The sequence below is a fragment of the Lagenorhynchus albirostris genome, chromosome 7 (genome assembly GCF_949774975.1).
Source record: "Lagenorhynchus albirostris chromosome 7, mLagAlb1.1, whole genome shotgun sequence".
Lineage (NCBI taxonomy): Eukaryota > Metazoa > Chordata > Mammalia > Artiodactyla > Delphinidae > Lagenorhynchus > Lagenorhynchus albirostris.
In genome coordinates, this window is record NC_083101.1 from 22,220,826 (window position 1) to 22,234,259 (window position 13,434).

Consider the following 13,434-nt stretch of genomic DNA (forward strand, 5'->3'; position numbering starts at 1 on the left):
CCATCTAATGGTAGCAGCTGCTACCTGAAAAAAGCTGACACCCGAAACCAGCTGACTGCCCCCACTGAAATATGGGCCCAGTACTGTCAGCCCTTATAATTTTTCAAAACAAGACTCTTTTTGGGTGGGTATGAAATTTCCTAATTTTTAAATGATGACAACTAATTACACACATACACACACACACACACAATCACCTTACCATACAAGCCAACTAAAACATGTAAAAGGGCCCAATCTTAGCTTGTGACCTTTGCCATACAGAATGTTTGCACTTAGATTACAAGAAGCTGTACTTAGTATAGGCAAACTTTTTAAAAAATAGAATTCTATTTTGCAAAAGACAATTCATCCAAAATAGCTGTTTTCAGTACCCGTTTACCCCCCCCAACCCCTCACCTATTTTCTAGGACTGTTACTCTCATGGCTGAGACAGCCCAGGAGCATGCCACAGAGATTCCCAATTCCCACGGCCAAAGTCTAGAGGAAAAACAGGTTGGGGTGCTTTGTCCAATCAAAACATTCCCTGAAGGCAAACTTGTTTGAGCTCTATTGACTTGTTCCTGTGCACAGCATTTAAGCAATTCTGGCATCAAGTATTCAAAAAGCATACTGTGTTGTCACTAAGCCAGAAGTTCAGTAGCTTAAATGAGTTATTTTCTACTAGGGAAACTTGAAAATGCCAAAGAATCAAAAATGTTTAACTTATTCCCACAGCTTCAGAAGGTACAAGAAGTACCAAAGAAAGAAACCTCAGAAATCATTAGTCCCACCCCTTCACTTTACCAGTAAAGAAACTAAAATTCAGAAAGGTCAAATGATTTCTCCAAGGTTATACAGGAAGTCAGTCAGCAAACTGAGACAGAACCCAGATTACCTGACTACAGTCAGGTCCTCTTTCTATAAAACTACATGGTAGTGAAATTGGAAGCTAGGAGAGAAGAAAATCTGAAGAGGTTAGTAAGATGGGCCCTGTGCACCCCTCTCCTGCTGTTTAAATTCACATTTGGCTTTTCAGAATTTCACATCTCATACTACTTTCTTCTCTTTTCATGTGACTTAACCAACCCGAATCACTATCTACTGAAAGGTGACATCCTTGCAAAGAGGGGTGAATTACAAAAAGTATCTTTTTCCTAGCTGCCAACCCATCAAAGTTGCAGCTACTAATCAATGCTGCACCAGTTTACACCCCAGGTTTTTAATGAGGGACTAATGTGACTAAATTTCCTACTAACCAATGCTGTGGTAGTTTACACCCCCGGTTTTTAATAAGGGACAATTGTGACTAAATTTCCTAGTAATCAATGTTGTGGCATTTTACACCCCAGATTTTTGATAAGGGACAACTGTGACTAAATCCCACCCCCCACCTTACTATATTTCCAAGAATTACTCTGCAGAATGAAATCCCCGATGCCTGATGAGGCCTGAATTACTTTTGAACGTCTTCTCGCATTCGTTGCATTCGTATTCTCTCCTTCCGGTATGAATTTTCAGGTGTTCTACAAGGATTGAGCTTCGACTAAAGGTTGCTCCACAGTAGTTACATTCATAGGGTTTCTCTCCAGTATGAATTCGATGATGTTCGTTAAGAGATGAACTCTGACTGAAGGATTTCCCACAGTCCTTACATTTATAAGGCTTTACGCCCGTATGAATTCTCTGATGACGGCTAAGGAGCGAATGGGTAGGGAAGGCTTTCTCACACTGGGTACACTTGTAAGGTTTTTCTCCTGAATGAAGTCTCTGATGATAAATCACAGACGTAAAATGGCTAAAAGTCATCCCACAATCATTACACAAATACGGCTTTTCTCCAGTGTGAATCCTCTGATGTCGGGTAAGGCAAGAATTCTGTCTGAAGGCTTTCCCGCACTCACCACACTTATAGGGTTTCTCTCCGGTATGAATTCTCTGATGTTTGGAAAGGGATGAGCTATGACTGAAGGATTTTCCACAGTTGTTACACGTGTAGGGTTTTTCTCCAGTATGAATTCGCTGATGCTGAATAAGAGATGAACTGTCACTGAAGGGCCTCCCACATTCTTTACATTTATAGGGTTTCTCTCCAGTGTGAACTCTCTGATGTTTAATGAGGTGGGCACTCAGGGTGAAAGATTTTCCACAATCATCACACTTAAAGGGCTTTTCTCCACTGTGGGTTCGGTGGTGTGGTGTGAGTGATGAGCTGTCACTGAAGGCTTTTCCACACTCATTGCACATATAGGGTTTCTCCCCAGTGTGAATTCTCCTATGTTTGGTCAGTGAGGCGCTATAGCCAAAGGCTTTTCCACATTTGCTGCATTTATGGGTTTTTTCTCCAGTCTCAGTTCCCTCGTCTTTATCTACGGCTGCATCTTGACCTAAATCTTTCCAACATTTTTCGCATGCAGAGGAGTTTTTTCTCTTACTAAGGGATGAGTTTTGAGTAAAGGCTACCCCACAGTTACTGCACTTCTGGGACTTTTCCCCCAAATGGATTTTCTGATGTTTCTGATGTTCAGTCAGAGATGAAGAGTGACTTAAGGCTTTCCTGCCTTCATTACATTTTCGTGGTTTTTCTCCACTGTGTTCCTTGCGGTTTGGGACAAGGTCTGAATGAAAACTGAAGGGTTTCTTGCCTTCGTTATACCTCCGAGATTTCTTCCTTAAGTAGACTCTGAGATGTTTAATTAGGTCTGAAGGTGGTTTGAAGTTATTTCCAAAAGGGCTCTTTTCTGAGTCAAATTCCTCACCCTTATTGCCTCTCCCATGAGTTTTCTTTTGTGTGATTGCTACTTGTGAATGTTCCCTATCACTACGACACTCCTCTAGTCTGCCATAATGTTTCCAGGATTCTCCTGTCAAGTCACAATCACCACTCATTAGATACCTTTCTATTATTTTATCTAAAGTCGATTCTTCCATAAGAACATCTTGATTTCCGCCAGATTCCTTCAATTCACCGCTAAGTTCACACTCTAAAAGAAATAACAAATAGAATATTTCCTGTTTGCAATAAAGGAAGCTGCTGCATTTGGGACTAAAATAGGAATAGAGACAGTAGAGACTGTAAGGAACAGGGCGTGGATAATTCTCAGAGTCTCATAAAACAGGGAAGGGAAAAGTGACATGAGGGAACTGGGGAAACTTAGAGCTTAGGAAAAATACTGAGGAAGATGAAAGGTTTGTGCTTTATAGTTAGAGATGCAAGTTCTCGCCCTCATTTCAAATTTCTATAATAGGTTACCATCCAATCTATTCTCCTTCCAAATAATAATGATAGTGTAATCATTTACTGAATAATTACCAAATGCCAGGTCCCATACCAAACACTTTACTTGTATTTCACTTTATTTTCACAATAACTCTATGAAGTAGGTCCTATTATTATCCCTGTTTTATGGATGTGACAACTAGGCAGAAAGAGTGTAAGCAGCTTTCCCAAGGTCACATGTACTATAAGTGGTAGAGCCAGATTTTTAACCCAGTCTGACACCAAAGCCCACACTTTTGACCCTTATACCATACTGCCTCTCCTCAAAGCAGCCAAATAGCACTAAGTTTATAGACAATGTTAATCACATCACAGATATTCAACAACACCTATGCTAGACTTTCAAAGGTTACAACAATCTGGCCCTACCAACTTTATGAATACTCTAACCAGGCATCCATTTAGTGTCCCTACTACACGACCACATCTTAATACTTCATACTGCCTAGAATTCAATCCCTGTGCACCTTCACTATCACAAACACAGAAATCTGATAGGGCCTAGGGTACGAGTCCCACAATCTCCAACACCACCCTCTAGAGATCTGTGCTCCTCTCAGAACCCTGAATTCCTTTATTAACCACATCATTCATCCTGGCTCTTAGTTATGAGATTCTAGTGTCACTTTCATAAGACCGTTTTTTTAACCAGATAACTATAAAATACGAAACCCTGGATGGCTCTCAAGACTTGACAGTCACCAACATTCCATCCAGACTAAGAAAGACCTGGAAGCTTAGGGGGCCACATGAGCCACAGTCATGACTGCATCAGCAAACACCAGAAGCATCTGGGAGTCCAGGGTAATGCTGGTGACACATGTCACCACAGGGTCAATTTCAACAAATATCACCCAGGGTTACTCTGGGAAAGTTGGTACGAGGCATTACCACTTAGCAAGGAACTAGAGCTTCTGCCCCAATGTCAACTTGGATAAACTGTGGACCTTGGTCAGTGAGCAGATATGCTAAATGCTGCCAAAAACAAGACTGGAGCTGCTCCTATCACTAATGTGGAGCAATCGGGCTACTACAAAGTTCTGGGGAAGAGAGAGCTCCTAAAGCAGCCTGTCATTCTGAAGGCCAAATTCTTCAGCAGAAGAGCTGAGAAGATTGGCAGGGAGCTGGGGGGGCACTGTCCTGGCAGCCTGAAGCTACATGGAGGGAGGTTCATTAAATGCTAACGAGTGCTTTTCAAAAAATAAAGAAATAAAATAAGACATGAAATCCTATTACCCAGAAGTTAACCATTATTAAAAATTCTGTGTTTTTTCTTCTGGAAATTTTTCTGTACATTGTAGAATAGAATATCTATGTATAATATGTAGGGTTACTTTTTTTTAATTCATAATCCATTCCCATCTCATTGGTTGATTCTTCACGATTTTAATCACATAATAATCCCTCATATCAATGTATTACTATTTAGTTATTTCCTATGGCATGTTTATCAAATGATTAATATTTCCTCAGAACTGAGTCATAAAAGTGGAATCACTGAACCAAAGGGTAGAAAAATTCTATCACCACATAATACATGATGATAAGTACCTGACTACTCATCTATGGTCAAATGCTTTTTCTCTAAACCTTTGCAAATTTGATTCATAATAAATAGTACTGTTCCTTAAATGTAAATTACATTGTTGACCAGTGATTTGGAACACTTTTTTCATGTTAACAGCTATTTAAATTTTATTTTTGTCAGTTATTTTGGTTTGCTATCTGCTGAAGTTCTTTGATCATTTTTCTAACATACTCAGTGTTCATTACTGATTTGCATGAGCTTTTTATAAATCATAGCCCTTGATTCTGGCTTTGTCAAAACCTTTTTCTCCATTCCGTTGTAAATGACTTTTTAAATAAGTTGTACATCTACATGATGCTTCTTTTACATAAGCATCTTGCGGGGAGAGGCAGTATTTATACCAATGCTGCTAGATTTTACTCAAAACATTTTTAGAATCCATTTTCAAAATAACTCTCCCCAATGTACTTAAACATAAAAAGACAACTGCCGTCCTTTATTTGTGTAACTATGCTGGAAACAGCCAATAGGTTGACTAAAATAAATGGTTAATAAGATGGAATAGAGCAAAGTAAATTATTGGTTTTTTCCTTAAACCAAGGTATTGATATATAAGTAATAGTTTAATTTTTAAAAATACAAACTTAATATGTTTATTATTAAAGTGTAAGGAAGAGAAGGATAAAGAAAAAATGTAATCCCTCAATGATAACCAGGGTTAACATGAATGTTCTCCAGACAGTAAATCCCATATGTATCTATACATTTAAATATATACATGTATGTGTACATTTTTTTCCTTTTAACAAATTGATTATACTATACATGCTGTCCATTGAACGAACTATTTCTTCTCCAAGACTCAATTCAATTGTTAATTAAGCCCTTGCTCCTGTATCTTCCCACCGCTCCTTACACATGCCATCGTTATGACATACATCCCATTACCAACACGTTTAGTTCTGATGTCTGCATCTATGGCATCCATGGGAACGTGCCTCTCAAGAACTCCTCCTCTGGGGTGCTTACCCAACAGCCCCCCGCTGCTGCTCAATGACCATCACAGCATCACACCAAGGCCACTTTCCCATGGGTGCTCCCAGTCAATGACAAGTATGGCAGGGATACTAGGCCCATTTCCGTGAGGCATACGACTGTGATAGGTAACTCTTGGAGGGAAGATTCTTTTTTGGCTTTGCCAAGACTTCCTCAACCTGCACTTCATTCTAAGACTCGTCCTACCCAGCCTTCCCTCCTTCCCTCTCTCGTCACAGGTGTCAGACCTGCATCATGCTCTGAACAGCAATCCCAGCCTCTTCCAGTCCCCTCCCTGCTTTCCTTCCCTGGAATTCTCCCCAGTAAGTCTCTGACCTGGCTAATTGTATCTGGGCACCTGCTTCTCGAGGACCCAAACTAACAGTCTCCCCTGTTAAAATGAACATTCCAGGAAGGCAAGGTGGATATTCTAATCATCTTTCTATGTTAGCACCTAGCCCACCCAACATTTCCAAAATTCCTCCAAATGGTTTGGTAAAGCAACTACTTCAATTTCCTCCTCCACTTTTCACCAACTCACCTGGTCTGGAGCCTCTTGAGGCTTGTTTTTGCAGCAGCCGTGGTAGTCCAGCCCACTTTAGCTGGGAAACCAAATCTAACTTGGAAACTGGAAAGCCTGCTCATAGAGAAAAGAATAGAAAATGGCTGTTTTTGCCTAGAACAAAGACATTCCAACATTCACAGCTTCTGGTTCTCCAGGGAAGAAAAGATGCTGCCAAAGAGACTTCAATACTGGCATTTGAGGAGAACATCGGGGAAGGTATGGCCTTGGCAACAGCAAAATGATGCTCAACATTTTCAGCTCAACGAAGCAAAGACTCTTTCTTGGAGAAAACATTGTAGAAAAGTACATTTTTAGGACCCATTTTTAGGATTAGTCACATCACCCCTGTAAGCCCAGCCAAAACAGTTAATAGCACTTATCTTTCAATAAGAATGGACAAAAAGATACCCAGCTTAGATGCTAGATTATGAGAAGATGTCTTTACCCAGAAATTCTAGGTTCCTATAGTTCTCCAGCAGCACTTCCTTATATATCTCCTTCTGAGAAGGCTCCAGTGCCCTCCACTCTCCTCTGGAAAAGGTCACAGCTACATCCTTGAGTGTCATGGATTCCTAGAACACCAAAGACAGCCTTTTTGCATTGGGTTATTCCCAAACAGATCCTAAGAATTCAGAGAAGTAGTTAGGATATAAAGTACTAGTTTTGATGGTATTCAAGTTTTTGAGAATTCCAAAGCAAACTTCAAGGTGGCTGTTATACATCTATTACAAGTGACACAAAACAAGATTATGAAACAATCCCTGCCTTTGCCATTTAGTTCCTGGTGTGAAATGCTGTACAAGGATTCTCTGGAATGTCTAACACTGATCAAATTCACCCTAACACAATCCTAGAAATCCTAGGATTTCTAGGATTAACAGAAAATATTAAATGAACGATACAAATTACATTCCCAAACCCAGAATCTGCAGAATTAATGTAAGCTCTACAAGCAATAATTAAACATGTAAGAGTAACATGACACAAAACAAGATTATGAAACAATCCCTGCCTTTGCCATTTAGTTCCTGGTGTGAAATGCTGTACAAGGATTCTCTGGAATGTCTAACACTGATCAAATTCACCCTAACACAATCCTAGAAATCCTAATTTCTAGGATTAACAGAAAATATTAAATGAACGATACAAATTACATTCCCAAACCCAGAATCTGCAGAATTAATGTAAGCTCTACAAGCAATAATTAAACATGTAAGAGTAACATCAGTGACTATATTCTAAACTGTAATTTCTAGCTGGCTCTAAATAGCAATTATTTTCTATCACAATCAAACAAGGATCTGTGTTCAATGACAAACTCACACTTACAATTACTCCAAATTACAAATGAGCACAATTAATCATTAAAACACACTTTCCATAGCATCCTCTACAGCATGACATTTTGAGAGGCAGTACAGCAGAGTGACTATTACCACTTGGAGAAGCTTCCTGTGGTTCCTACAACAAATTACCACAACTCTGGTGGCTTAAGACAACAGAAATTTATCCTCCCAAATTCTGGAGGCCAGAAGTCTGAAATCCAGGTGTTGCGGGAACTGCACGCCCTTCAGACGCTCTGAGGGAGAATCCATTCCTTGCCTCTTCCAGCTTCCTTGGCTGTCAGCATTCCGTGGTGTTCCTTGGTTTGCGGCCTTATCACTCCAATTGCCATGTCCCTTTCTCCTGTTCCTGTGTTCAAGCTCTCTCTGTCTAAGTACACTTGTGATGGCATTTAGGGCCCACCCATATAATCCAAAGTTATTTCCTCATTTCAAATCCCTATTTTATCACATCTGCAAAGACCTTTCTTCCAAATAAAGTAACATTCTCAGGTTCCAGGGATTAGGAAGTGGGCATATTTCAGGGGGCCATTATCAGCCTACCAGAGCACTATTATTTACCATTGTGAATAAGAATTTTTTTCCTGACTGATAATTATTGGTATACAGGAAACTTACTGATTTGTAACCAGCTACTTTTCTCAGCTATTGTATGAGTTTCAGTACATGTTCGGTTGATTCTCTGAGGTTTTCCAAAAAGAGTACATTATCTGTAAGTAATATACACTTGCTTCTTTCATATCTGTACTTACCTCATTTCCTTCTTCTAGCACTGTATTGGCTAGAATACTCAGAAAATACTCATTAATAGCAGTAAGGTAAGACATCCTTATCTTCTTACTTTTTATTGTGAGGACTGCTTTTAATTTTCCAACATTATCCACGTGGAGAATTTTCTTATCGTGTTCAGGAAGTATAATTCTATTTCCACCTGACCAATTTTATCAGGAATAACTGTTGAATTTTAATAAATATTTTTGTTTTTATTAGAGTCAGACATGATCAATTCTGGTAACTGAAGTAAAATAGCATATGAAGAATGAGCTCTAAGAACGTGAAGACTGTGAGGAAAAGGAGACTGTCTTAATTATTCTAGCATCTTTATACCAGCCAGGAGGAACTCAGTGAGTATCTACTTAAGAATGAAAACCTGTAACCATATATGGTGATGTATGTTAACTAGACTTACTGTGGTGGTTATTTCACGATATATACAAATATCGAATCATTACATCGTACACCTGAAACTAATACAATGTTGTAAGTCAATCAGACCTCAATTAACAAATTAACTTAAAAAGAATGAAACTTTCCAGTTAAAAAAAAATGAATGAATGAAAACCAGTGAAAGGAAGCTTACCTGGGACTCAGTATTTGGAGGAACAGAAACTGTTTTATCTTCTTCAGGGTTCTCCTCTTGGGAAATAACAGAATCTTGAGAGATCATATCTAGGAAGGGGGGGAAAAAACAGTCCAACCTTTTAAATGAGCTCCTCAGACTAGAAATTATTATATATGTTACTCTGGAGGAAAAGGTCAGAAAAAACAGAAAAAAAGTTTTCCCTACGCTCTGAAGACACAGAGGACAGCCAAAGATAGAGTTTCCTATTAAAATCCAAGCTTCCCCCCCACCTCATAAAATATCCTTTCAATTTATAAGCTCACAAAATCTGATTTCATTCATTCCATATACCCACTGTTTTAATGTATTTAGTTTTCATAATAATCTTTGAAATATTTATAAGGTATATTAAGATGAAATAACACATCTGTTTTATGTAGTAATGTGTTTTCTTCATAGTCCTTGCACAGTGGCTTGAGCAAGAATCACTTATTAAATGAAAGTGCTCTTTTAGGGAGTTTAGTTTCATATCTTGAGGAGATCTCTCCCACTTCCTCCCTCCATCTATTAATCTCACCTTCCTTTTCTTCAAGCACTTGGGTCAACTCCTCCACTAGGGTCACCACTTCCTCGCTACTCTCAGGATGTTGTGACCTGACCCAAATCTTAATCTCCCCTGGCAAAACGGTCAGGAATTGCTCAAACACCAAAAGCTCAAGAATCTGTTGTTTCGTGTGGATGTCTGGTCTCAGCCACTGAATGCAGAGCTCCCACAGTTGATTCAGGGCTTTTCTGGGTCCAGCCTCTTCGGAGTAACAAAACCACCTGAACCTCTGTCTGAAAAACTCTGGGTCAGCAGTGTCTCCTCTTAGGAGAGCTTCTTGATCCCCAGGGGTCTCCATTCTTAGCACCTTGTTCTGTTCACTTGAGACCAAAGTGTGAGGATCTGGGGAGATGGCTGTCATCTCGTTCAGGCTACTCCGGCTTGCAATGTGTATCACCAGGAGGAATTCAGTCCCCTTTGGAGTGTCAACACAGGCCACCAAAAGGCACTCTCCAGCAAAATATCAAGTGTTCCAAGGATCCACGTTATGGTCTTGCAGAAACTGTCAAGAAATATAAGTTATGAAATAAATGAAACAAATTGTGACTCCTAAAAAACACTGTTCTTAGTTTGGTTCTGATACACACACACAAACACATTCTCAGAGGCCTAGAACTGCCCTACTGTATTAAAAGAATAATTTTCTCTGTAGGTGAAAAGCTGAGAAGTTACTTGAGGGTAATTAAAGGTACCCTCCAAGAAAACAGTTTCTTCAGACTAAATATTCCTCATCAGCAAAACATATCAGAAAAGGCTCACTGCTACAAGAGGATCCAAACCTATTCCACTCCTGCCCTCTCTCAATGAATGGCCACACAATTTCCCACCAGCTGCTCAACTGAGAAACCTGACTTCATATTTGACTCTCAAAGTTCTCAAAAAATCAATAACCAAGTTCTGGTGGCTTTATTTCATAAGAATCTCTCCTACTGAAACTACCTAAGTACAGCCTTCTTCAATTCAGTCTCACCCCAAAGCCTAAGGATTCCTTCTAATATGCAAGATATGGTCCTATCACTCCCCAACTGCCTCAAGATAAAATTCAAACACTGAAGCTACAAGTGGTGGTCTAGAAACCCTGCCCTGATGACCTCACCTCCAGCTCTAGCTGCCCCTGATGGACACTGCAGCCGTAAGAAGGTATCTCTCCATTTCCAGAAACTCTAACTCCTTCCGCCTTTGCACTACAGCCATTCCCTCTACTTGGAATGCTGCCTTCTTTTCCTCTCCTACCAAGCTTACTCATTAAAACTTGACTCCTTTCCACTGTCACCTCTTGTATGAGGCTTTCTCTGATCCCCAAGTACTCTTCTACACAGAGCCTGTGTTGCACGCATTTTCTCATTCCACAAATAACTGACCATATACAATGACCTGAGAGCGGGACACAAAGGAGACAGGCATGGACGGTCAGACAGGGCCCCCACCCTCACAGAGCACCCAAGAAATGACAATACAGTCTGAGATGTGCTTCACTCCAGCAAGTGAGGACACTGTCCTCCAACTGCAACTATCATACCAATAATTACCCACCTCCGAGCACAAAGGCCGCCACACAGTATGCATGACGCCATTTATTCCTCCGCCAAATATTAGGCGCCCACCACGTACCTGGCACCGCGCTGGACACCTGAGACTCTGCAGTGGCTAAGAAAGGCACCTGTCACGATCTCCAGGGAGCTTACAATAAAGGCTCTGCGAAAATGTGACGCAGGCAGAAAGAAGTTCTCAAACGACGGGGGTGCGGGGGGGAATTTGCCCCGCAGGGGACGTTTGGCAATGTCTGAAGACATTTTGGCTATCACGACTAAGGAGGAGGGATGCTACGGGTACCTAATGAGTGGAGCCAGAAAGGCTGCTTAACAACCCGTAATACACGGGACAGTCCCCTACCCCCGTGCTCACATAATGAATTTTCCCGCCCAAAATACCAAAGTAGCGAAGTTGCAAGACCATGGGCGCAGGGAAGCGATGGAAGAACGCTCCATCCAGGAGCGCGCCCACCTCCCGCAGAAGCTGCGCCGCTGGGTGTGCACAGCGAGACTGCCCTCGGCCCCCACCCTGCCCAAGGTGCGCCCTCGTAGCCGGTGACCTGGCCGCAGCCCCCAAACTAAGGGCCCGGGGCTACCACTACCTGCGTCAGGACCCGCAGCCATGACCCACGCCACTGCAACAAGCTTCTAGAAACTGGTCCTGCAGGAGCTGCGCGCGCAAGCCCCACCGGCGGGGGGCTCACTGCGCCTGCGCAGGGGCGCAGAACTACGATTCCCGGGATGCGCCTGTCCCGCTTTGCGAAAGTCCCGTGCTTTCCATAGGCTCCCAGCCCGGCCTGTTGCGCATGGTCTTTGGGAAGCGCTGGTGGTCTCAGCTGCGGAATTATTGCTGCGCCAGAGGCCTGATGGCCTAGAGCCGTCTCGGGTTTTCAGATCTATGATGTTCTGTTACCTTGGTAACCTCAAACCGTTCCTCCCCTCTTCCTTACCCTTCTCCGAAATCCAGGCTGCAAAAACCCACCGCAGAAGCATATTAGTGATGCATTCACTGCAAGCCATAATTAATGCCGCAACTTGAATTAAACAAATATTAATTTTATGGCTTACACACCTGCCACCATAATGGTTCAAACCACCATCGTGTCTCGCCTGGATTATTGCAATAGCTTCTTGATTTCACTTTTCTTCTCTTGTCTCTTCACGTTGCGGCCAGAGAGATGATTAAAAAACGAAAAACACATTACGGACTTCCTCTACTGAAAACCCGCTAAAGCCTTCCCATTTCACCGAAGGTAGAAATTCTAACTTTTACAGTGGGCTACAAGGCCGATGGAATCTGGCCACTCATAACCTTCCTGACCTCTACCCCCATTTCCCTGCTCTAGTCACAATGGCCTCCTCGCTCTCCCTCTCCCTCCAACCTGCCTGGCACGTATGGCTGACTTGCTGCCTGCCTAGGTATCCTGTATGGCTCACGTTCCCATCCTTTCATATCTTCTCAGTGAAGCTCTGTCACTTCTCTGCTTAAAGTGGAATCCCATCGCCACTCCTATTTCCCCTTTCAACATATCATATCATTTTCTTACTTGATTACTGCTTATTGTCTGTTTTTTTTCACTAGACTATCAATTCCACAAGGATAAGGATTTTTATCTGGTTTGTTCCATGGAAATACACTCTCCAGGCCCTAGAATACACTCTCCAGGCCCTGGCATGTAGTAGGTGCTCAACAGATATTTGTTGAATATGTGAATGGTACTTGCAGGGATTACTGGGGGAATAGCAAAAAGGGCTGACGAACTCCAGAAGGATTGTCGGGGAGTGTCCTATAATAAGTGACTTTTGGAGCGGTGCCCTTGGGAGAGAAAAGCATTCTAGACTGAAGGAGCAGGGTGAGTCAAGGCTCTGAGACTTTAAAGGAACAGAACAAGCTCAACTAAGTGAACCCCTGCACTCATCTCACAGACAGCAAGGCAAGCCAAGGAAACGGGGCTGCCCGAAGTCAAGAAGTTGTCCAGTCCCAGGTCTGAATGCGTATTCTTCTCCTCTACCACCTCCCCTTGACTGGCTGAAAATGGAGAGGACATCACGGAGAAGCTGGAGGGGGCTTCCCTGGTGGCGCTGTGGTTAAGAATCTGCCTGCCAATGCAGGTGACACGGGTTCGAACCCTGGTCCAGGAAGGTCCCAAATGCCGCGCGTGGAGCAACGAAGCCCGTGCACCACAACTACTGAGCCTGCACACTAGAGGCCGCGAGCCACGACTA

At 42.0% G+C, this 13,434-nt stretch overlaps 1 protein-coding gene across 1 annotated transcript; it reads right to left on the minus strand.

Moving 5' to 3' along the window:
• Positions 1 to 1,392: 1,392 nt before the first annotated feature.
• Positions 1,393 to 10,121, minus strand: ZNF483 (zinc finger protein 483). Its single transcript, XM_060153339.1, has 5 exons — positions 9,650 to 10,121; positions 9,091 to 9,179; positions 6,833 to 6,959; positions 6,364 to 6,459; positions 1,393 to 2,918 (listed from the first exon to the last, which is right to left on the minus strand). The coding sequence occupies exons 1-5, from the start codon at positions 10,035 to 10,037 to the stop codon at positions 1,393 to 1,395; spliced, it is 2,226 nt and encodes a 741-aa protein (XP_060009322.1). The 5' UTR covers positions 10,038 to 10,121.
• Between the last annotated feature and the right edge of the window lie 3,313 nt (positions 10,122 to 13,434).